Raw genomic sequence first — 26,528 nt, 5'->3', positions numbered from 1 at the left:
GAAATTGAGCTACAGAGAGAGGAAAGAAAGTATTTTGTTTTGATGTTTATTTATTTTTGCATCTTACGACTACTTTGTTACACTAAATCAGGGAAAACGAACATGGCATTTTAATTTTCTTAACGAAATAAATAGGATTCAACTTTGCTTACTGCTTCCTAGAAATGAAAACATACTGAGAACATTTAGAAGATTAAATGACAAATAAAACTCTTATTCAAAGTGGCACATGCTAAACGATTTTAAATTTAGGAATTGAGCCATTCACAAACTGAATTCGAGTCACAGTCCCTGCTGGGTTAAGCAACTATTATCTGTGTTCTGGAAATGTTAGAGTTTAACCCAAGTCTTCTTTGCAGTTTGTGTGTTAAGTACTGTGTTCTTGAATTATAAAAAGCTCCAAGGATGATTAACAGCCCCCAACTGAAGGAAACAGTCTTAGAAACTAACCTTTTAAAGTTTTAGCATCTCTAATAGGCAGTTTTTCTGTGGCTGTAAAACCCAACACAAACGTTTTTCTCTCCTTGTTTCTCCATAACTCTCTTCATTAAAAAATGTTCCTAGTTAATTCTATTAATTATATCTTGTCTTGATGTTTTTCTTGGATTATGTGTTAATGGTGTAATTTTTTTCTTACTATTGTAGATAAGGCTGGTGCTTTGAATGAATGCGTTAGAAGTATTTTAATTCCTTTGGGTAGATGTACTCATTTTAATTACTTCTTTGGATTTGCTACAGTCTTAATAAGATTTTCTTTTAGAAAAAGATAGGACAAATAAAATTGGATATTTATAATACTGCCTGCATGTTATTAAATCACATACTTAGTGAAGGTTGGCATTTTTTGGTTAAATAAAAAGTGAGAAGACAGAATGCCATCATGGACTAGACTACATGTCGTATTAGTGTCAGTGGAAATGAAAATAATACCATTAACTGCTTTTGAATTTGTTTAAAAACACTTCTTCCATTCTACATAAACTATTGGGATAATCCGTGAAGTGAGTAATACTTTTTTTAAATCCGTATGTCCTATTTTGCTGCTAGGCACAGTTTTAGTAAATTAGGTTATTTTAGGTAAAGCTTTTCTTCTAATGAGTTCAAACTGCTTCATCCATTTTCCTTCTCATCCCATGTTTTTAAATGAGACATTGTAGGGAGGAAGAACTGCTTTTGTTTTGTAATGAGGAACATGAGGTGGAAGGTGATTATCATCAACTCTGAGGTTGGACAAGTGGAGAAAGGAAGAGTCTTTTGTTGTTCTCTGGGTATCTCTGTCACATTATGGTTTTTTTGCTGGTGGTTAACTAAACCCTTTTATTTCCTAGAAAATGTTACTAGGCCAGGTATTATTTTACAATATTAACTTTGATCCGTGCTTAATTTCATTCACTTAATTGGCTCATTTTATTTTCCTAATCAGTAGAGGCCATTTTCTATCTTCATTATATCAACTATTCTTTCTGGCCTTGTGTCATAATCCAATTTGATAAGTGTACTGTTTAATTTTTATACATTTTATTCCAGAGACGATGTAAAGTAGCTTATAAGACACAGAAAATATACAAGATAACATCAATTAAAAGTAGGGGGCTTCCCTGGTGGCGCAGTGGGTGAGAATCTGCCTGCCAATGCAGGGGACACGGGTTTGATCCCTGGTCCGGGAAGATTCCCACATTGCCATGGAGCAGCTAAGCCCGTGCGCCACAGCTACTAAGCCTGCACTCTAGAGCCCGTGCTCTGCAGCAGGAGAAGCCATGCCAATGAGAAGCCCGCACACCACTCGCTGCAACTAGCAAATGTCCACACACAGAACAAGGGCCCAACACAGCCCCCCCCCAGAAAACAACAAACAAATAAATAAATTAATTAAAAAAAAAAAAAGTAGGGCTCTACGAAGAAAGAAAAGCAATGGTTGGGCTTTAAAATGGAGCTAGGACTAGATGAAAAATTATACTGTAATGGCAAACAAAAGATGTCAAATAAAAATTACTCATTTAGGGTCTTCCCTGGTGGCACAGTGGTTAAGAATCCACCTGCCGGTGCAGGGGACATGGGTTTGAGCCCTGGTCCAGGAAGATCCCACATGCCATGGAGCAGCTATGCCCATGCGCCACAACTACTGAAGCCCGCACACCTAGGGTCTGTGCTCTGCAACAAGAGAAGCCACTGCAGTGAGAATCCCACACACCGCAATGAAGAGTAGCCCCCGCTCTCCGCAACTAGAGGAAGCCCACGCGCCAGCAAAAGACCCAACACAGCCAAAAAGAAATAAATAAAATAAATAAATTTTAAAAATTTATATAGTTGATAGTACATATAATTTTTTAATTTAATTTTTATTTTATATTGGAGTATAGTTGATTTACAGTGTTGTGTTAGTTTAAGATGTATAGCAAAGTGATTCAGTTGTACATATACATATATCCATTCTTTTTCAGATTCTTTTCCCATGTAGGTAACTACAGTATACTGAGTAGAGTTCCCTGTGCTATACAGTAGGTCCTTGTTGGTTATCTATTTTATATATAGTAATGTGTATATGTTAATCCCAAACTCCTAATTTATCCCTCCCTCCCACCATAGTACATATAATTTAAAGGAAACTAATGATTAAGTGAAGTACAACTATTCTTGCTATTAAAACTAGACAGAATTTTATCTTAGGCACTGTTTTAATTGCAAGAAAGAGCTCTTTATAACTATGGTATAAAGATACAGGTTTTCTCTAAGAGCATACTCTTCTTGGAGCATTAAAAGAGTGGTTGGGCTCCTAAATCATTGTTTTTTTACCCAAACTTTTGCTAAATACTTGGAGGTCATGAGCCTGAGATTGTCTTCTCTGACACAGATGGGAATATATCTGTTCAGAATTGCCTGTTGCACCCAGACCCTTGCCCCTTAACCATAATGAACTCAGGATGTGTTCCCTGTCTTCATTTAAGGCCTTGATAAAGACATTGAACAGGATAGGACCAAAGACATCAAAGCACTAGCACAGGGGTTCTTTTCTAGTCTGGGGTCTCCCTGAGGCCAGAGGGTAGAAATGGGCCATGGTTATGGACAAATCCCCTGTCATCTTAAGAGGGACTTTACAGGTCAGGAAACATTTTTGTGTGAGGAGATATTGTAGCTTTCATCAGATTCTTAAAGAAGTACATGTGGGCTTCCCTGGTGGCGCAGTGGTTGAGTCCGCCTGCCAATGCAGGGGACGCAGGTTCGTGCCCCGGTCTGGGAAGATCCCACAGCCGCGGAGCGGCTGGGCCCGTGAGCCATGGCTGCTGAGCCTGCGCGCCCGGAGCCTGTGCTCTGCAACTGGTGAGGCCACAACAGTGAGAGGCCCGCGCACCAAAAAAAAAAAAAAAAAAAAAAAAGAAGTACATGTTTCCCCCAAAGTTAAAAACCTCAGCATCAGAGACCTCTAAGACTTTGTCAAGCCATTAAGTACTTCTGTGGTTCTTCTGTTATCTACCTATCTGTACATCAGAATGGGTTCCCTGTTTTCTTCTCTGTTGTATCTAGTAGGTGCTTAATTAATATTTGTTGATTTAAAGTGAATGAAACCAAGTCACATTTTCCCAGTATGTCTATAAAACTCTAACTTGAGGGAGTTGGTCAGGTGCTTTGTGAAATCTTACCCTGTGCTTTTCTCTTGGCCCACCAATGAACTAGCTAGATCTGCAAGTTAATGAAGTTCATTTGTCAGGGTTTGGTATGGGGAAAGACTTGTTTTGGTGTCTAGCAGTATTCTTTTCTCTGCTTATGACCTTATAGGCCATTTGTTCAATAATCCTTTTTGGCGGGGGGCGGTGACTGCACCACACGGCATGTGGGACCTTAGTTCCCCAACCAGGGATCAGACCTGTGCCCCCTGCAGTGGAAGTGCAGAGTCTTAACCACTGGACCGCCAGCGAAGTCCCAATAATCCATTTTAAGACACTGGTGTGAATCAAGCCCCAGTTTGAAAAGGAGTATATTTGTGTATTTGCCTCTCTCCATCTGCTGACATCTGTACCATTTTTTACTTGACTGTAATTCTGTGGCCATATTTTCAGGCTCTTTAAGAATCCAGGGATATAATTTTTGTGGGTACAGCCTAGAATTAATTTGGAGAATCTAGGTATCTCTTCTTGGAATTCAGTTCTTCCTTAGCCGTATTATTTCTGCCCTTTTCTTCTCCCTGATGATGAAGTCAGGAGTAAAAGGGAATTGAACTGCTGTGCTTTATTCTGTCCTCTCTCTCTAGCAGTCATGATGACCATGTCTGAACTCCCCATCAGCAACAACAACAAAATCACCCCAGAAACCATTCTTTCATCATCTTCAGTATTTGCACAGGACTGATCTCATTACAGTTTTGTACCCTTTGACCTACTTGTTAAAGTTTCACGTGACGTCCATTTGTCCTAGGTCATGTGTGTCTCTCTTTTGTATGAGCTCTTTTTTTTTAATTGAGGTATAGTTGATTTACAATGTTGTGCTGATTTCTGCTGTACAGCAAAGTGACTCAGTTATACACATTTATACATTCTTTTTTTATATTCTTTTTCCATTATGGTTTATCCCAGGGGATTGGATCTAGTTCCGTGTGCTTTACAGTAGGACCTTGTTGTAATAGTTTGCATCTAAATGTAATAGTTTGCATCTATAGTACTAACCCCAAACTCCCAGTCCATCCCTCTCCCTCTCCCCCTCTCTTGGCAACCAGAAGTCTGTTCTCTATGTCTGTGAGTCTGTTTCTGTTTTGTAGATAGCCCTTTTAAAATATGAGGAAACACATGGCTATCCATGTTGTTATATTCTTTCTGTATATACCATTCTCTCATCGTCAAGATGATCCGTTTTCATACTGTCAGAATGGGGGTTTTGAGAGCCTCACATCCCTCGTGAATCCATCTGTCATTTAGAGTTTCTGACCCCTTGATCCTGATCCTTATTTTTTTCTCTCAACTTTTCGAAATCTGCTTTCCTTCAAAGAACAGGATACATTTCTATGTATGCCCGGGATTCGGTTCCTGGTCTATTACAAATTCCAGTTTTACATTGTTACTTTCCCTCAGGGTTTCCATCATTTCTACTTTACCAAGCAGTTTATCCTTATTGGTTAGAAGTCCTGAATCATGGTTTCTCTCACTGTTTCATTCTGAAAACTAGAACTTGTCAGAAGGCAATGTAGAATTTATCAGCAGAATATGATGAACAGAAGATGTTCAAATAATTGGCATCTCCCATGATATCACCATCTTACATCACTATCTTGTTTCTGAGTTAGTTTTGTCATTTCTGTTAAAGATAAGCCATCTACATCTTCAGTTTGGTGAGCACTCTGATTATATGGCCATTAGTGTGATATTCTTTCTCCTTTTAAAGTCACTTTAAATATATTTTACCACATCTCATCCTAGGTCAGTGGCTTCCCAGGCATGTGCCTATTTTCTTGACATAGCTTGTTCTTTTGTCAGCTTATTTTCACTGGACATTGGAGAATGTCCATTAGCATGAGATCCAATCTGCAAGGTTTCAATGACTATGCTATTGTAGTTACAATCGTTTATAAGGTTGAAAATTCATTAATAGCCACTAATCTTTTCAGTCTTTGTGCTTTTCTATACGGACATCTAAGACCCTATGTATTTGACCCAGGCCTTTTTAGCTTTCATGCCATTTTCTCCTATATTTTTGTACTATAGTCAAATTACCCCTTAGCATGAAGCTTAAGAAGATGTACACCTTCTTGCTCCTTTGGATATTTTGGGAGGGATGCCCTGCATGCTGACCCCCCCTTTCGCTCCACATTTCCTCTTTCTCTTCCCCATTTTTCTGGGTTAAATTAGTATCCAGAGCACCTCTGCATCTAGCTTGTAACTTTTTCTTTATTGCTCATTGCTTCCCTCTTCCATTTTTCTAGTCTTCCAAGGCTTTTTTTTTTTTTTTTTGCTAATTTGGGATTACCTAGTGTTATAAGATTCTAGCCATTACTGCTGTTATTGTCTACTTTGAAAATTTCTGGACAAAAGAAGAATATTCATCCTAAGGCTTTTTGAAGATTAAAATGACTCAGGAAAAGTATCTACAGTGTGATTCCTCCCCTTCCTCGCACCACAGGCCTCACTTTGTATTACACAGCGAGGTTTGCAGGTGTGCAGCTCTTTCCACTAACAACCTTCAGGGCTGGGCCCATTTTTGTGGCTATACCTGACTGAGGTTGTCAGTAAAATAAAATAAAAAAATAAGAAGGTTATTGCCTTGCTGCTCCTCTGTTACCTTACCTGAGATATAATGTTCGCCAAGTAAAAACAAAAACACTTGTCACCTGAGGATGAATTCTTATCCTTCTCCGAACTTTAAAGTACAACTTTTCAGAATTATAAAGTAGGAAGGGTGCAGGGTAGAGAAAGCAACCTTTTAAAACAAAGTTCAAATCAATAATAATTAACATTTCCTAGCCTCTATTTTCCTGCTAATAACCAAAGACAAGTACTAGTTAGAGAAGCCTCAAGTGTCTGGATTTCTGGACGTACCAGATGGTGCTGCATAAGGACTATGCATCGTGCCAGGGAGAAGCCTGGGTTGCTCTTAGCTACCACCTCTCCTACATCTTGACCTTGTCCAAGGACACTTAAACATGCCCAGTGCTTTGCACTGAGGCTTTTTCTTTGTTCTTTATTCTCTATCTTACCCACTTCTGATTTCAGGAGGTACATTTCTGCCATGCTTAGTGAGTGCTCTTGTGAGCTTTTATTTTTACTTCTTCCTTAACGAACTTGTTCTATTCATCTTTTTCTTTTCAGATTTCCTTTGACTCTCATGTTACTGCCTGATCTCACCAGATCCCCCCTCTCCCCCACTACATTGACTCTTTCTCACTGTTATTTCTCAAGATCACCCAAAACCAGTATAGAAGCCTTCAATTTCTTCAATAGCTAGCATTAAGGTAGTTCTGCCTCTTCAGTTTTTTTAAATTTTTTTATTTTATGTTTTGTAAAATTTTTTCACAGATTGTCTGAAAACATATGTTTTCTTCTTTTGGTTTGTACTTCAAATATTTTCTTCCTCTGCAATTAACTCTGCTAACCAGCTCTGAGAAAGCTTTGATTTTTGTATAGAAATTTTCAATACTGTTGAGTGTTGATATTGTGTTGACAAATACTGCCCATGCATTTTTGACAATATGAAAATCATTCATATTAGGATGACAAAGCCTGAAACTGATTATGTTTAACCAGATTCTTACTTTTCATCAGAGTTGTTTTAGCAGGACACATTCTTCCACTCCATTTGTTGTGAAAGTCATGATGTAATTGCCCTTGGTAAAGAAACTTGGTCTTAATTTGGTGGTTTTTGTCAAAACTTTCTTTGGTGGAACCAGAAGAAAATCGCTATTGGTTACCATCAGCAGTTTTGGTTTAAGTGAAAAGGGTTACTTTTTTTTCTTTTCCGATATGTTTCTCGCTCCTGCTGAAGAAGGGTAGATGTAGGGAGACCAATTAGGAAGCTGATGCAATAATTCAAGCAAGAGACAGGAGGGCCTGAACTTTTGAAATAGCATTAGGTATGGAGAATAATTTGCATTATCTTCAAAAATGTAAACTAGAAGTGTTTCCATAACTTATTTCATAATGTTGTAAGTGCTTTTAGAGTTTAGAAATCACAGTTTTTCTTAAGTCTCTATTTTCTTTTTAACATGTCCTTTTGGTACATGGCTAACTAAGCAATTTATCACATCCTCCACTTTTGTATTTCCTAGTTTTGGAAACTATCTACTTAATGTCTATTTCAGCTTTTAAAAAAATTTTATAGGTTTTTCACCTCTTGATTATAAAAGTAAAATTAAACAAAAATAGCTTGGCACTGTCACCTAGGGATAAAAATGATTAACATTTCAGTATTAATTTCCTATGTGTTTTTCCTCTTAATTTTTTGTAGATATAGAAATAATTGAGCTAAAGAGCATATCTGTAAAGATTTATATAGAATCTTGCATTTTTATGAAGCGTTATGTTATGTCATTAAATACTATGAGAGCCATAATACTGATTTATCCTGTGGATGCACCATATATATTTTACCATTATTCTATTGTTGATCCTTCAGGTTGTTTCCAACTCATTGTTCTTTTAACAAATGCCGTGGCCAATATTTTCATGAATAGTCATTCTTCACATATATCCTCAGGATAAATTTTTAAAGTCAAGAACTTCTTTGAAGGCTTGAATCGAATAAGTGTAAAGATGTGAATGAACCCTAATGGCTGAAATTTCCAACTAGTTGAAGAGGTAGAAGTAGTGCTTAGCTGCTCTGCATTTCCTGTGTCCACCTCCTGTTTACCTGGTCACCACCTTGGATGCATTGGGCTAGAAAAGAATCAATAGGCAGGAGGCCTAGTAACCTGATGAATAAGTAAGAAAGTGAAGGCTATGCTCTTGATATATCAGAGCATAGAGAAGTTTGGAGGAGAAGATATGGAGTACAGTGATGGGGAGTCCCCTTGCCTTCTGACTCATTCTCATATGAGTATAGATGGACATCTCTACCCACTATTTCAACTTGGATGCCCACATGTTTATTGACTCTTCTTTGGAGTTTCTGTTTTAGTTTTGTTAAGATCCTTCTGTTTATCAGAGAAGATAGCTTTTATCCATTATGTCCTATTCTTCTTCAGCTATTTAGAAGTAGTGCACAGTAATGAAAATGACTCTTGTTAATCCCTGTTATTCTTTCATTATGGAGGGAGTGTGGTGTGGGCATACATGGTAGAATAGCAGAAAGGAAGGGGGGTGCTTAACCTCAAAAACTTCTGGAGAGTTCAGTTACTAGTTTAAGGAGACAGTATAATACAACTCTCCTTGTACAAGTCAGTTCGTTTGCAGATAGTTCTTTGCTTTGGGTATGACATCTATTAAGCTGAGCACTCTCAGTCTTCAAGACGATATTTTTCTTGGCACCAGAAAGATAATTTTGTTTTTAATTTAAAAAAGTATTTTTAATTAATTAATTTGGCTGCATTGGGTCTTAGTTGCGGCACATGGGCTTCTCTCTAGTTGTGTCATTTGGGTTCCACAGAGCATGGGCTCAGTAGTTATGGCACACGGGCTTACTTGCCCCACGGCATGTTGGGATCTTAGTTCCCCGAATAGAGATTGAACCTGCATCCCCTGCATTGGAAAGCAGATTCTTTTTTTTTTTTTTTTTTTTTTGCGGTACGCGGGCCTCTCACTGTTGCGGCCTCTCCCGTTGTGGAGCACAGGCTCCAGACACGCAGGCTCAGCTGCCATGGCTCACGGGCCCAGCCGCTCCGCGGCATGTGGGATCTTCCCGGACTGGGACACGAACCCATGGCGCCTGCATCGGCAGGCGGACTCTCAACCACTGCGCCACCAGGGAAGCCCTGGAAAGCAGATTCTTAACCACTGGACCACCAGGGAAGTCCCCAGAAATATAATTTTTTGATCTCAACGATGTTGACTGTAGTTTTTCTTGATCCTTGTTATTCTGAGGTGTTTTTTTTTATGTTGATGTAAAAAAATGATTTATCTTCTTTAAAAATGAATTCTAAAATAGCAGACTAACTTGGGGCATTCAGTATTGCTATAAAATTCCCTTTTGCTCTGTGAATAACTTTAATTCTGATTTTTAGAATTTCCAGTTATTAGTTAATAATTCCTTTTTCAAATTTCCATATTGAAGTTAATGATCAATCTTAAAGTAAAATTATTTCAGCAATTTCAGTTCTATCACGATCCTAGGAAGCTAATTACAGGAATAAATAAAAATGGTTACAAACAGCATTTGTATCTATATTTAAAAAGCAATTGACCAAGCAGATGTTGTTACAGATTTTTGTCTTTGATATGATAAATTTCCCATTAATTTTGAAAATCTGGGTTTAAGGGATGTGCTTTCAGATTTTGCACAGTTGAGCTGCAATTTGTGGAAGTTCAAGCAGCTGTACTGACAAACCATTTGACAAATTTGTAACTGAGGCTGTTTTAAGCAAAGTTTTAGAGCTTTATGTTTTGTATTTTATGTTCAGCCACATGTATTTGAATTTCTTCTATTTTTGTGGATCTAGAAGTTTGTATGTTTGCATATGTATTTATTCTTTCTCTCTCTCTGATTTATATGTATATTTGTGCATGCATGTGTGTGTGTATATGTATACTTACATTGTACATCCAGCCTAAGTTGGTTGTAAGGATGCATATACTTCATCTTTTTTTAATAAAAAATGTTCAGTTTAAGCTCTCACTATATAATTAAATTTTTTTTTCTTTTTGCCTAGGTTGAAGAAATTGTGGATATTGGATCATTTGCCCCAGAAGACATTCATATTCCTAAGATTTATGTACATCGCCTTATAAAGGGAGAAAAATATGAGAAAAGAATTGAGGTAATTGACTTAGCTTGTCTGTCAGTATTTATGGATCTGACTGTCAGAGATGTGTCCCTGGGGCTATTCTAGATGATAAGGAATTAGAGCTGAACAGGAAGTCTTGCTCTGAATCTTAATAGGAGCTTCTCATGTGTCTATCTTGAGGGGACATGATTGTCTATGTAATTGTCCAGTTCAACAGTTCCTTGTGTATATCATCAAATTACATGCTTCTCTAGGCTGTGTCTTCTAGGCTTTTGTAACTGTCCTAATTTATGATGCATAGTTTTGGCTGGCTGTCCTAATGGGTAGAGGAGGATAATCAGGTCTTTGGTGGCTTTACCCCTGCTGGACTCTTAGTGTTTGAGTGTTCAGAACTGTCTATCTATCTTGAAGACTTTGCACATTATAGAGTCCAGACAGAACATCATTTCCCATGAGTGTTGGGCTCTGGGCAGCTGGTGGGTATGAGATCATGGCAAGGAGTGGGTACCGGGAGCATTGGAGGTACTCTAAGGCTACTGAGAGCATGAAGACCAGCTGGACCAGAATTGATATCAAGATTCAGAAGTGTCTAGGGATCGGCAACAGAATAGACATGCAGTAAGAGATACCGTGGATTCAGAGATACCCTCTACCCGCGGACATCAAACAGAAAGGCATTCTACAATCTAAAACTAATGTCAGGGGCCAGGGATCAAAAATGGGACATTTGCAAACAGAAACCAGAGTCTGTATCAAGGAGATTTAGTAACGGAAATAGTTTTCTGGCTGGTTTCTGGATATTTCTATGATTCAGTTATAGCAAAACCAGTCTAGACTCTGCATGTGGAAATAGGCAGTTGGCAGCAGCAATCCCTGGTAAACACATTCTCACAGCCCTGCAAAAATAAAGTCCCAAGGTCTATTTCCTTTTCTTTATTCTGGCTCCATCCCAGAGCACCTGAGGAGAGTTCAGTTGCAGGAGCCTTAGAGTAACAGTAGTGGCACTCAGTGTGACAGTAACAGAGGAATTATTTGCTTCAAGGAGACAGAACAATTATATCTTCCTCTTCAAACATCTGACCTCTTTCACTTACTTTTTATTTAATTAATTAATTAATTTATTTGTTTTATTTATTTTTTAAATTTACTTATTTGGCTGCAGTGGGTCTTAGTTGCAGCATGTGGGATCTAGTTCCCTGACCAGGGATTGCACCCAGGCCCCCAGCATTGGAAGCGCAGTCTTAGCCACTGGACCACCAGGGAAGTCTTTTCACTTACATTTTAAAGAATTATTTCTGTCATCAAATTTTATCCATAGTATTCTTTTTAAATTTAAAAATTCTCTACATTATATTGCAGATTTGCCTTATAGTAGTAATGGGAGAGAGTTTTGTATTTCATTAGTGTTAAAATACAAAGTATACCTCAACCATGAATAATTTATTTCTGTTTATTTTAAAGCGTTTATCAATCCGGAAAGAGGAAGATGTAAAAACCACATCTGGTAAACCTGGAGATAATGTAAGGGAACGTATCATCAAGCGGGCAGCTCTTGAATTTGAGGATGGCATGTATGGTATCCTTTATTTCTTGCCCCCTGAGCTGGGCAAAGACGTAGCCCTCACTTTTTACATATTCATCAGGTTACTAGGCCTCCTGCATAGTGATTCCTTTCTAGTCCATTGTAACTTCTAAAGCAATTGATCAATTTGTACAGATGTGGCATCTAACCTAAAGGTATCAAGATAAATGAAATTAGAATTATAATCCTTTTGCCTTCTTGAAACAAAATGGTGACTGAAAATGTCCTTAGCTGTTCTCTAATATATAAGGAATTTCAGTATAATTTGGCATGTGGCTAAGGGTAATTGGGAGAAGAGATTACCCAAGGTGAGGGTTTCAAATCTCAGAAGTACTGCTTATAACCAGTGCTATTTACTTTCTCTGTGTTCTGACATTTACATACTCATTGAAACGTAAGATCCAACTTCTTAACAACCTCTTGTTTCCCCTGACAAAGATTCTGTGAATGTACCCTTTTATGTCTGATGTTTTGTAAGGGTATTCAATGAATGATTCAAATTCTGCTGTAGATATTGAATACTTTGTCAAAAAAGAGGTAGGTGAAGATGGTTTAGTGCAATTAGTGTTTGGATTTTGAATGTGTTTAAATAACAGTGAGTCTATTCACCATTTTGTTGATTTTCAAGACATCAACTGTTGAACTATATAATACAAATAATACGTATAAATTCAAATAGTGTATGATAAGATAAATATTTGTTGAATGGTGAATCCAGTAAAGCCATACTTAAAGGCCTGGGACAGGAAGTAGTAGAAACATGACATGTGTCTCCATTCTCTGAGCTTCCCCTAGTCCATAAAAATCTTCTTTCAGACTGATATTGACAGGAGAACTGTTTTTTTACTTTCTTTTTACCTCCACCACTTCATTTTTCTTTATCTTTCAGTTTATACATTGGGTTATGGTGGGAATTCACATAGGGGAAGAGAGTATAATAGTGCTTCCTCTTCCACCTCCAGTATCAGCAAGATATAGAGTCAACCAAGTGAACTGAACAGGTGAAAGCTAGTCTCTGGGTTTTCTTCTTACGTCCAGTCAGTTGGTTTACCATTGATATTTTAACACTGACTCTGATAACGCTGATTTTTAGATATAATGGATTCTAGGTATCCTTTATTCACTGTCATTGTATTGCCTATGAAAAATATTTGCAAGTCAGTTCATATAAATGGTCTTTCCATAGCACCTACTCTTTTTCAACCCAAATTACATAGGCTTTTTTCTCCCTGGTATTTGACTTACTAAAAAATACTAAAGAACTGAGAAAATTATAGCATATGATGAAAGAGGGGGGGTATAAAACTTGTAATTTGGGTTGCCCTTACCTGAAAATGCCTGCTTATAATTATAATGGAATTAATACCTCAGTGTGTTCCATGCATCACTGTGAGAAATGAAGTACAAATAAGTCTGCACTAGATTGTGATTTGGTAAGAGGTGAACCAAGAAGCTATCATCACAGCTTCATAGACTTACTGTATTCACAAGAGGTGACCTGGCACGTTGAGTTGTCCTGCTAGCCTTTGTAGTCTATAATATGGCAGCATATACAAACTTAATCTTTTCTGGACTTCATTCACAAAGCACTCACTGTTATTAGAATCTCATCAGAGTGCCATCATTCTTTGCACTAATTGTGTCAAAGTCTGTGGTTTGCAGTGGTAGTGGACAGCAATTCCAGACAGCGTCAGTTTTTGTTTGTTTGTTTGTTTTTGGCCAAAGTGCACAGCTTACAGGATCTTAGTTCCCCAACCAGGGATCAAACCCAGGCCCACAGCAGTGAAAGGGCCAAGTCCTAACCACTGGACCACCAGGGAATTCCCACAGACAGTGTTAGTATTTCTTATCTGGTCAGCCTGCTTGTATTGAGAGGCAGGGTCGAATCCACACCACTGCATACAAGTCAGAACTTTGATCACCTAAGGAAGAAGATTTAATACTCTCAGTTAGCTCTTCTTTAAGAAAAAATTTTATTGAAGTGTAGTTGATTTACAATGTTGTGTTTAACTTCTGCTGTACAGCAAAGTGACTCAGTTATGCATACATAGATTCTTTTTCATTATTGTTTGTCACAGGATATTGAATATAGTTCCCTGTGCTATATGGTAGGACCTTGTTGTTTATCCATTCTGTATATAATAGTTTGCTAATCCCAACCAGTTAGCTCTTTGATGCTGTAACACAGCTTTTGTTTTTATATGGTCTCAAATGTGTTCACTGAAGCTTAAACATCCCCACCATCCTGTTTATGTCTTAAGGAAGGTTCAGTTACCAATGGATGTTATCACAGTGATCCGAAGGAATCTATACAATTTAGGCAGACATTCTGGTGTTGTCATAAAACTTTTTTTAAAATTCAAAAATGGTAGCCCGTTTTAGAATATTTTAATCATCTTTATTTTCAGTTGCAGTTTTGAATAGTGAAAAATGCTTTTAAACAAAGGTCAGGCCATGTTATGTCAGACATCAGTCATAATAAATCATAATACAGTCCAAATTTGCTAACTGTGTCTTACAATAAAAATGACCTCTTGGCTAGTTTTCTGAAGCCACTACTTTGATATCTTTATGGGGAAGGCTGTGATTAAGAGATTTTCTTTTTGAAAAAATTACAAAATAATACCTAGAGGGTGGTGGGAGAATGTATTCAGTGATTACATTCAGAGTAAGTACCTTTAAAGAAGGCCTGTGTTCAGATTTATTCATGTAGAAGATTTATGACATAATCTATCTTTTATATGCTGGACCTTAACCTCTTTTTTTCCAGCTAATTTGGGCATAGGAATACCGCTTCTGGCCAGCAACTTTATCAGCCCCAGTATGACTGTCCATCTGCAAAGTGAAAATGGAGTCCTGGGTTTGGTAAGATAGAAATTGAAGTTTTATTTATTCAATCTTGATGGAGAATGAGGTGTTTTATATAGTGAAATCTTCTTATAACTGAGAGTTGTTACCTTAAAGTTCCCAATCTTGTTTTTCTTTCTTTTTATCCTCATAATAAAATATTTAACTTTTCCCATAAAATGGTGGTACTTGTGAGCACGTCGTGTTGTGTTTTTTGGAGTAGATGGTGGTTTCCTGACTATGAGCTTTCCGACTGCTCCTCCTTTGTCCCTGTATCAGCTTCCATCTCCCCTATTGCATCTGCTTCAGAGATCTCACGCCATCCTATTTAGGTAGTTACTTTTAACCTTTGTGTGATTGAACAAGATAATGAAGGTCATTAACAATTCTACATTAAATAAAAATCAGTAAGTCTCAGCATGAGAAACTGAAGAGTAACATTTCCTTTTAGGACAGGACATTTTTTGACAGTTGATTAATTCAAGAACTTCTCCTCATGTAATACTCGTTTGAGGCCAAGTTGTTCAAAAGGGTAGAATGTTCCCTTCCTCAAGATTAACCTTCCAGATGGGCTCAATATTCTCATAGAATTTGGCCATTCTCTTTATTCAATATTATAATAAAATTAAGAAATACTTAAGCTTCCTGGGTAACATTTTTTATTTGCTTATTAATTATGGCAGAGATTACTTATAGTCTGACAATTTATAATATTCCTAATCTTTTATTGTTTTTCAGTAGCTCTTAACTGTTAATGCAGTACAAATTGTACATATGGAACATGTATATTCAGTATTTAAAATATAAATAATGGTCATGAGAGTGTAGTTGTTACTGGTTGAGGCAATAATTGTGATCCCTTTCAGAAACACAAAAATGATGTGAGTCTGGATAAAAGCAAATTCATATTGCAGTCAAAGACTTAAATTTTTAAGGTACCTTAAAGATTGTCTAGAGTGACCAGTTCCCTCATTTTGAAGACAAGGGGAATAAGTCAATATGAATTACCCATGGTCACTGTTTAAAGAAAAATTTACACAGGTCTAAAACATTAGTTGCCATTTCAATTTATTCAAAGAATAAATTTTTGGTCCCTTTTTTTGAAAGTATGTTAAAATTTCACAGCCAATATTTCCTCATTCTTGGCTCTAATTTAGACCTTTTCTTTTCCCTTTTTCCATTTCCTCCCTTTTCGTTTAATAAATGTTATGTTATGAAACTACTCCAGGTAATTAGAGATGGTTTATAAGAATACATAGAAAATTAAAAATCAAAAACTTAGTGAGAATTACCAGGCAAAAAGAAAATAAAGGTATCAAAACTTAGATGGACTGAGATAAGGTTAGAACTCCAAATCCGAGCCTTTAGGTGCTACATACCAAAAAGCTGAAACTGCTTCTCCAGACGCTTCTAGCCAAATAAGGCAGCCATTTAGTTTGTATTCATTGATATACTACCAGGAAGATTTCTGAATAACATCGGCTGCATAGTAGGTACTAAATAATTACTTTTTTATTGACCTGTGTTTCCAACAGCTTAACATTTCTTTCAGACTTTGGTAGTTTTAAGAAAATATTTTTCACTTACCCAAGCACAGTTTTTAGCATAGAAAAGACAAATCAACGTGGAAAACAGAGCCACGAAAACACTGGGATTATTTTGAAAAGGTTCACCTCAAGTCTTTTTATGATTTCCTAGGGTTTTAAGCAAAGTTACTTATATTTCAGTTTTAGTGTGTGATTCAGTGAGAAACTTCTTTTCCTAATTGAACATGTGCTTTATTTGACAGGGTCCTTACCCATTAAAAAATGAAGTTGATGCAGATCTAATCAATGCAGGTAAACTCACTCATTACATGTTTTTCCAGCCTTCTCCTTTGCTATTAATTTAGTTCTCTGCCAAGTAATAGCAAAGAGTTGGGCTTGTTTCTTTGTCTTTTCCTGGAGAGTATGCCACTGTATTTTTCATGGAGGAAGCGAGAGAGAAGCCTTCCTAGTGCCCTCTTGGTCCGGATTGCCTGTCAGAGGTCTCCCCTATTTAGGGCAGAGTAAGATAAAGGAGAAATTGCAGGAGGGGCTACATATAATGGTAGGAGCTTTGGTGGGTCAATCAGTCAGCGTCCTGAGAGCACTCTCAGGTGGGGTAACGAGGAGAATTAAAGGAAGGGACAGTTTACAAGGGTGCAGACAAGATTAAGGGAAACCAGAGAGGATGCTGAAGCACCACAGGGAGTTCTTATCACTCCTAGGCCTTAAGGGGCAGCCGTGGGAGAGGGCCACCTAACAGGAAGCAGGGTCTTTGTAGAGGAACACGACCATCTTGCAGAAACCTGGGTGAGGGTGAGAATGGAGGTCTTTTCTGCTGGGTCTCCTGCTTGTGCCTCCCATTGGCCAATCCCAGGTTGAAATAGGTCTGCTTTCTCATGATGAGAAGGTGGGGAGTGGATCCATAGTGGCCAAAACCAAGATCTGGTGCACTGAGGTTTTTGTTGTGGTTGATAATTTCTGTCCTCTAGTCGACATCAGAGTTAGGAGAGCATCCTTCAAAGGTTCAAGGGTGCTTAAGGATGTACTCTGCCACTCAGTGCAGCCCAGTGATGTAAGTAATAAATACAGAGTTTCTTTGTACTGGAGACTCTAGCCTGTCTTCTCCTTTATTCCTGCATTCATATGCTTTGCCTTTTATTATTAGCCTTTTATTTGACTGGGACATAGGGTCACATGTAGCAGCAGCCTAGAGGAGGAAAAACAGGTCAGACCTTTTGCCCATGCTTGAGGCAGTACTGCCACCATGTTAGGGCTAAAGATTATCCTTAGAATGGGGCTGTCCATAAGAAGCTAATTTTTATATTCTAGCATGTTTTTCTTTACTGTTCTTCTACTCCTGTTCACTCTACCCCCGCAAAAGTATTATTGTTACTTCATATTCAAAAACAGGTGTGTGTAAATTTCAGGAGAGAAGTAAGAGCTGAACATAAAGGCCAGCTGCCAAGTAGAATTGATGTTTGATGCTTAGGATTTTTGAAAGTAAAACAGCTTCTGGTTGAATAGTTGAGTTAGTTAACACGACTCAACTCTGAAAGGCCCACTGTGGTAAAGCAATGACATTTAACCAAGGCTGTAATTTAATTGTACCGTACCCTTTAGCAATAGCTCGTTGATCTGTGAAAATATTTGCTGCTTGGTTTAATTAATTAATGTTAGTGAGTTATTTGCAAAATGAATAACTCCATTTTCCAAATATCAGGCTTGAGCTCATAAAACCCACTTTCTTTGGAAAAGTAGTTAATCTTTTCAGTGACATCATTGGACAGCAGGCGTTTCTGATTCCATTGAGCTTTATCTCTATCCTGATGAAGCCACCAGTTTTAGATGTCAACTTCTGAGATATCACGTATAATCGCAAACTACTTTGTAAAACAAGAATTCGTTGCTGTGGGGAAGCCAGGCTGCAGAATAGTTTAATAATATCCTATCATTTTCATCAAAGTCCTGTTTGGAATTTATGATGCTTTTGACTTTGGAACTAAGTTAGGGAACAAAGTAACTAAGTTACTTTGAACTTGAGAACCCAGAATATAAATTGGTGGTTCCGCAATTCCCCAAGTTTGGAAATTACCAGGAAGATCAGCCCATTGTTTGTGTTAATTTGAAACGATTTCTATAGAAATCCCTTGGAAGGAATATAAAGAGTTATGTTTCTGGGCATAATCAGTGTATTAAAATTTTAAAATAATAATACAGCTATTTCTAAGGATCCCTTTTTCTAAATAATAATTTCATATGGTTATATAACAATGAATGGCCACTTGTATAGTACTACATAGTTTACAGCATACTTTTTTCAAATATATTAAATCATTTGAACCTCAAGTGAAAACTTGTTGTACAGATTGGGAAATCAAGCCCAGAAAAGTGACGTGATGTTCTCAAGATCACGTTGCTAGGGACTGGACTAACACAGGGTCTCCTGCTCCTGGCCCCTGGCCTTTTCTGCACGTTGAGCTATAGCCACTGATAACCTGAGTTTTACAGAGGTGCATAAGGCAGTGCTTAGAACATTTCCAAGGTCCCAGGAAGATTTGCAGTATCCCAGTGGAATTGTGAAATTTCTAATAAATCTCACATTAGCTTTCATATTAATGTGCATTTTGCATTCTTTCCTATTTCTTAATATTATTTTCTTTAATATCAAAATAATGTTTTAAATGACTTCCTTTTGATTAAAACTACTTAGAAAGAACCACTGTGTTAATCTCAGAGCTTTTGAATATCCGTGGTTCCTGCCATGTACCTCTAGAGCAATGGTTTTCTGTGGGAAAGAGGGGTGATTCCTCTCCCCTGGGGACATTTGACAATGTCTGGAGATATTTTTGATTGCCAGTGTTACTGGCATTTAGTGGGTAGAGGCCAGGGCTGCTGTTAAATATCCTACAATAACCAGAACATTTATCCAGCTCCCAGCATCAATAGTGCCTGCTCTAGAGGTCTGTGTGCCACATCTGAAGAATCACAGGCCTGAACATTAAAGTTCAAATAGTATGGCACTCAAGATCTATCTAATGGTTGTGACTGACCTTTTCAAATTTATCTTTCTCTACGCCCTACAAGGTCTTCTGAGTCCACCCATACTGAACTGCTGGATCTTTTCTGACCATGACTCGTGCTTTCCTTCCTCCATGACTTTGCTCTTGCTGTGCCTTTCATTTTTTGTTTTGTTCTATCCCTTCCTTTTTTATCCCCATCTCTTTATTGGTAATGTCCTATTGAAATGCATTATACCTATCCTTGAAATCCCAGTTCATTTGTCCTCTCCAGATCCTTCTGTGGCTCAGAAGTGCTCCTCCTTCGAACCCACAACACATCTAGTGTCTCATAAGCATACCACATTTTGCCTTGTAATTATTTGTGTATATTCATCTCTCTTGCTGGGTATTATGTTCCTTTTTCTTGGGGCAGTGGTTCTCAAAGTGTGGTCCCCAGAGCCACAGCATTAGCATCCCCATCACTGGGGACTTGTTAGCGATGGAAATTCTCAGACTCTAGGGAGTTGAGCTCAGCAGTCTGCATTCTTATAAGCCCTCCATGTGATTCTGATGGGTGTTAAAGTTTGAGAACCATTCGTTTAGGGCATCTGCATTTTGTGTGTAACATTGTTCAAGGCACAGAATAGACATTTACTTGATAATTGAGTGAATGACATGTTACATCATGAGCCAAAGGACTCAAAACTATGAAATTGAATAACTCTATTGCCTGAATATCATTAGAGGATAGAGACATACACAGAGCAAATTTGGAGGAGACAGAAATCAATTAGGAAAAATCAAATAAGAAAGACCCTTTTCTTTAAGATATTGATTGTGTTATTGATTATAATTGTTTCTTGACTAAATTTGGACGTTGCATTTGAAAAGCATGGATTCAACTTTAGGATACCTTTTTTTGTTTAGATTTTGGATATTAAAAATGATGAAAATTAACTTTGCTTCCAAAGAATGTATTTATAAGATGCCAGAATGTGTTAGCAGGGGCCTGAGAATAACTTTGTTTCATAAGAATTCTTTTCTGGGCTCTTTTATAAAGCCATCCTTCATAAATCACATGGGGAGAGCTGAAGCTCTCTGCATTGATCTCAAAGTTTCCTATAAAGTGGTAAATAATGCCTTCTATATACTACCAGCTGGTTGAGACGGCCTTTTGGAAGTCATTGTGATTTATCACATAGAGAACAAAGAATGGAGAATTTTGTGTTTCTCTGCATTTTCAGCCTGCAAGTTCTTCCTTGCCTCTCCACCTCACAGGATTGGTGAGGAACTGTATTTGCTGGACGTGAAAGTTGTGTTAGGATAAGGTTTAGTTGTATTACACTTGTCCTGAAACCTGGAATTCACGGGCTGGTGTATAACCCCACCATAAAAGTGAATTGCTTGCCCCTGTAGCATTTATCCCTAAAGGGGTGATGGCACTGTCTTTTCCACAAGCAGGTTTGCAGTGAGGAATAATAACAATGACAATAATAAAAGTAATGTTTACAGAGTCCTTTCTCTATGCCAGGTACTAGAGTTAAAGACTTCACATGCACCATTTCATTTAATTCTTCAAATATCATGTGCTGTCTAAAAGCCAGCCCCTACTAACCGCACCAGAAAGTATTTTCCAAAGCTTTTCAGCTTTGTGGTCCTTTAAAAGATGTGAAAATGTTTCCTTTGTTTAGAATCAAACTTTTTTGGCCAATAAATAATTCAGCATGATATAAATAGTCTTACCCTTGCTTTACAGTTGAGCTCAAATGGAGCAGGATACTGGTGGAGAAGTTAGCTCTCAGGGAAGACTTGAGAAGTTGAGGTTATAGCTGTTGTTGCACAGCTGAGCACGATCAGATCGGTCTGGTCCTGTTGTGTCCAAGAGCTTCTCTCTGTTCTAATCTTGGAATCACTTTTCTTCCCCTTCTTTTTGTCTGCCCTGTTACACTGGGGCCATGGCATGAGGTGTTATCAGACAGTTGACTTACCTTTGGCAAAGTGGCACGTGAGCACTTTTCTACTGAGACCAGAAGCTTCTCCTAGGCTCCTAAAGCTCCTGCACAGACAGGTCACATGAAAAAAGCAGCTCAAGTTTGAGTCAGGTGATATTATAGGTTGTGTGGGGACTGGATGACCTGGAAGAACTTTTCCAGTTCTGGACTTTTATTATGAGATGTAAGTTTTGTGAGAGGTCCTTCCAAGAGGACCTTCTTTGGTTTTAATAGAAACATAGGAGCAAGGGAAGAAAAATGAAGCAGAGAGAGAGAGAGAGATGGAAGAAGAGATTCAGTCCCAGTGATGTTAAGGAATTAGGTGGGACCTTTCTTTCTAGGTTATTTATTGAATTTTAAGAAATATCTGAGGAGCATCTCCTGTGTCACTCCCTTCAAGTTGTATTCCTTCATGTCTGTTCCACAATATCCTTGCTCTAGTGACTTACAGTAGCATGGGTTTTGACAGGTGCATCCCAGCAACTCCTTTCCTCCTCACTGCTATTAGCATTTAACAGGGGCTTGTGAAGGGACTGAGTCTGGTGAGAGGCGGGGATGCTTATGTAATAATAGGCAGTAGAGGGGTGCATTGTCTGTAGAGAATTTCAAAACAATAATAAAATTAAAAGTTGGGCTGCTTTTTATTATCACCATGCAAGGGCAAATGTGAACAATGTTAGTGACAAAATGCTCTTCTTCATAGGTGAACAGTTCCCACTGTGTCTCCCATACCCCTGTTGCTGCCACATTTTGGTTAAGGGACCCTTAGTTCTGTAGGAAACAGAGAAGGTACAGACCCCTGTCTCCACCATGATTTCCACTCTTAGAAACCTAATAGCCTTTTCTTTCCTCTTTTTCTCCCGTGTGTGTGTGTTTGTGTGTGTGTGTCTGTGTAGGCAAGGAAACAGTTACTGTTCTTCCAGGAGCCTCTTATTTCTCCAGCGATGAATCATTTGCGATGATTAGAGGGTATGTAATAACGGAGCCCCTCATGTTTCACATGACGTTTAATGAGCTGAGTCATTCCCTGAGACTGTTAGCAAGACTCTGAAACATAGACACCTCTCCCAGCCAGAAAATGATCATGGGTTTGTTTGGCTGCACCAAGATGTGAAATTATTCACATTGAATGTTGGCAGTTGGAACTTCCAGCCCGCTATTATCGAAGGAACCCTCAAAATGGAATATATATCTGTGCCAACTAAACTGAAGTAAACACTTTTAAGGCTCTTTCTGAGGATCCTAACATTTTCTACAAACTGTGTTTTCATTTTCTAGCTAGTGTTTGCTTTCAAATCTAGCCATACTCTCCCTCACTGAAGGAAACAAACTCACTGTGTACACCTGTTTTTAATTTGTTTTTGGAGACAGTATAGGCTATAATTTTTAAAAAAGAACTCTTAATGGTTATTTCTCTACATTAGCTTGAGCCAATCTATTTGGAAATCAGGTGTTGAGTGGAGGAGAGCAAATGTACTTTGGTGGGGGGGAGGTTAGAATTATTTATTTTCATTGCTGGCAATCTCAAGCAAAAGGGACATAAAGCTTGTGAAGTTTGCTTTATATTTCTTCTTTATCTTTCTCAGGGGACATGTCAATCTAACAATGCTAGGAGCCATGCAGGTTTCCAAATATGGTGACCTGGCTAACTGGATGATACCAGTAAGTAGACATGTTTTCTTCTGAATTATGCCTGGGTCAGAATAGTTATTCTTGAAGTATTAAGAAAAATCTTGTCAAATTGCTTTGAGTGCAAATATAATTGTTACAGAAATAAATATTTTGATATGTATTTCTTATTTCAATCAAATTCTAGAAAAGGAAATACTGAAAATATTTAGCCTTGCCAGTTTACTGTGTAGTTGGGACTAAAAATAGGTAAGATCAGGGTCAAAGCATAATTTTCCATGGAGGAATAGAAAACTGAGGAAGGTAAAAAAGAATGGGTTAATTATACTCTGATAAAAGTAAGAAATACAAATATTTATTATAACTCAGTTTTTATAACTAGAAAGTACAATTAAGTTCATTAATTTTATGTTAATTCTATTATTTTCTTATTCACAGTGATTAAAATCCTCTCTTGATTAGTCACGTGACCCCATGAGTAATCAATCACATTTTCTTCTATTATGGAATACAAAACCTGTGATGTTTAAACATGCTTGTGAAATGCAAACAGTTTTCATTTACTAATGACTTAGATCAGGGAAGAAGCCTCTTGGAATTAGCTTTGGAAAAAGGACTGTAATCAGTTGATTTATGAGTGTGGTTCTTTACATTCCTGATTGGTGCTTCCTGATGTGTGTATGGAAACAACAATGAATGTGTGTCTATGATTATGAGCTCATTTTGGCTGGTAGCTCAGGTTACTCTTTTTTTTTTTTTTTTTTTGCGGTACGCGGGCCTCTCACTGTTGTGAACTCTCCCGTTGCGGAGCACAGGCTCCGGACGCGCAGGCTCAGCGGCCATGGCTCACAGGCCTAGCCGCTCTGCGACATGTGGGATCTTCCCGGACCGGGGCACGAACCCGTGTCCCCTGCAACGGCAGGTGGACTCTCAACCACTGTGCCACCAGGGGAGCCCTCAGGTTACTCTTTTAATGTGTGTGTTTAAGGATTTCTGCGTGTTTCTCTGAATTATCAGCTACAAGGAATTTAAGTAACTGAGGCTAATGTTCTATGATGAGAGTTTTTTGTTTTTTGAAATTTCTTAGATTTTTCTCTACTCATTTTTTGAGGAAGGTGGATTAATATAGTTTATAACAATGTTAGAGATTGTGTTAGTTTAGCTTTTTTGATCTATGATCTCCCAAAACATTATTTTAAAATTTCAATTGTTATTATAACCTGGTTCTCAAACGTGGTTGCATATTGGAAGCACCTGGGAATTTTAAAAAATGGTGATACCTCGGTGCCCCCCCTTAATGATCCCAATTTAATTAATCTGAGATATAGCCTGGGAATTGGGCATTTTAAAATCAATCCTAGGTGATTACAGTATGTAACCAAGTTTGAGAACCGAGTTTGCATGTATTAAAGAATGATCATCAAGGACTTCCCTGGTGGTGCAGTGGTTAAGAATCCGCCTGCCAATGCAGGGGACACGGGTTCGAGCCCTGGTCTGGGAAGATCCCACATGCCGCGGAGCGGCTGGGCCCGTGAGCCATGGCTGCTGAGCCTGCGCGTCTGAAGCCATGCTCCGCAATGGGAGAGGCCACAACGGTGAGAGGCCCGTGTACCGCAAAAAACAAAAAAATGTTCATCATCCTAAATCAGCCATAGCTATAAGAGTTGGCAGCTTTTGGAGGCTTCAAAGAAATCAGAGAGGGTCTCCTGAGCATTGTATAGTAAGTCAGATTGATACTTCATAGGAATGTTTAGTTGTGTAGAAAGAATGCATTTCTTTTTTCAAATTTTAGAAAAAGGCTATAGGAGGTAGTAGAAGGAGCATAGAAAAGCAAGCCCTGGGTTTTAGCCCTGACTCTACCAGTAATCAACGTGTAACCTTGAACATGTCACTTAAGCTCTTTGGGTTAAAACATCCTCATCTATAAAATGAAGATTTGAGAATAGATAATTTCAGGGGTCTCGTCTGGCTTTCACAGGTTAGCAGTTCAGAGCAAAGATCCTGTAGTGAGACAGACCTGGGTTGAAATCCAATTTTTGTCACTTACTAGCAGTGTAACTTGAGGCAGTTGCCATTTTTCCTCATCTGTAAAATGGGAATGATATAATAGTATCTAATTTATAGGACTGTATAAAGGAATAAATGATATAATGCATACAGAGTATGTATCACAGAGCTTGACCCACAGCATATGCTAGATAAACAGGTTGTTATTATTTGGTAAATTAAGAGGGAGAAGTTGGAGATGCCTGACAGAGAAGGGAATAGGATTGGTTACCATTAACAGAAACAACAGAGTTTTAAATAGAGTCTATTTCTCTGAGCTATTAGTGAGTTTTGAAATCAAATTTCACAGTGGTTCTAGGTGTGGAGCAGAAACGTGTCCAACACATTTTTGCTTTTGGGGAACTTGGGCATCTTTAACAAGTTAGTATATGATTTGTTTTTATTATGGTTTAGCACCCAGTGAGGCTGGAAGCTGTCATAGTGAGAGTATGCATTATGTAGTTGTCATTTGTAGGAAAGATTTTCCAACATGTATCACAATTTTACATATCCTATGGAGATTCCTGTGAATGATTAAAACATCACTGTTAATTACTTTATAAATTTCTTAATACAATTTGGAGCTCATGAGTTTCCAAAGGACTGGATCTAGTGGGGCAGCGATAGGGAACTCTGGAGTTCTGAAGGGACAAGGAGAAGAATTAAGCATAAAAAGTGTTCTTGTGTCTGGTTCCACTCTTTTGGTCATGGAAGTTGGTAGTGTCATTTCTGAATGAGCATTTTTGTTCTTTCAGTAACTGATAATCACTTCTTGGATTCTTTATATGTGACGCACAGTGTATATTTTGATTCCTTTGGATACAGGATAGCTTAAGAGTCAAGACTATGAGCTCTAGTTTGGAAGAGATCTGATTTGAATTTCATCTCTACCGCTTACAAATTACACAATCTTTAGTACCTGTTTTTGTTAGGATTAAATGAGAAGAAAATGAAAAGTGAAGACTCCAAGCACTCCATAAATAGTGGCTATTATTTTTATCTTCTTCAATGCGCTATTGCTTAACTTTAAAGAGGGAGTATTTGCCTTAAAATACACTGGCATAAGCAAGACTATATTGTACAGTAACTAGTACAGCCTGTGTATCCAAAGTTCATATTCAAGTACCAAATCTGAAGACACATTTCTTGTTCTTATTCGTTATGGGTAAGATACAGCCTAGCCTCCTTATATAGTTTCAGTGAGTGATCTATGTCTATTTGCCCCAAAGATTTATGTTGATTTATAAAATTCAGATATATTTTTATTGCAGTGTCTGGTAGTCAAGGAGCTGAAAAGTTCAGTTTTATTGTATCATTTTTTACTTACTTTTATCTTTTTACTGAGTTTAATAATCTTTCAATGGTTGTAAAGCCTTGAGTTTCTGTGCATCATGGCATCCCCATGAATTATTACCATGTCAGATTATAATAAACATTAAGCTTTTAAGGCAGGCAAATGGTGTGGATGCTATTTGTCTTATCCTTTAATAGCTTCTTAGTATGCAGCATGGGTCCCATTTTCACAGAGTTTTGAAAATTCTGCCCCGAGCA

General features: G+C 37.9%; 1 protein-coding gene across 5 annotated transcripts in view; it reads left to right on the top strand.

The window, feature by feature from the left end:
* Positions 1 to 26,528, top strand: part of OXCT1 (3-oxoacid CoA-transferase 1) — a 144,098-nt gene that overhangs the window by 62,189 nt on the left and 55,381 nt on the right. For 4 of the 5 annotated variants that reach the window (XM_079917112.1, XM_079917115.1, XM_079917111.1 and 1 more), the window contains exons 8-13: positions 10,283 to 10,390; positions 11,819 to 11,933; positions 14,710 to 14,804; positions 16,576 to 16,624; positions 22,199 to 22,271; positions 22,889 to 22,964. In XM_079917112.1, the coding sequence (XP_079773238.1) occupies positions 10,283 to 10,390; positions 11,819 to 11,933; positions 14,710 to 14,804; positions 16,576 to 16,624; positions 22,199 to 22,271; positions 22,889 to 22,964 (516 nt within the window). The remainder of the gene's footprint in view (positions 1 to 10,282; positions 10,391 to 11,818; positions 11,934 to 14,709; positions 14,805 to 16,575; positions 16,625 to 22,198; positions 22,272 to 22,888; positions 22,965 to 26,528) is intronic. The other variant, XM_079917113.1, reaches the window with a different exon arrangement.

Source organism: Stenella coeruleoalba (genome assembly GCF_951394435.1).
Source record: "Stenella coeruleoalba genome assembly, chromosome: 3".
Lineage (NCBI taxonomy): Eukaryota > Metazoa > Chordata > Mammalia > Artiodactyla > Delphinidae > Stenella > Stenella coeruleoalba.
This window is presented reverse-complemented; position numbering and strand designations above follow the sequence as displayed.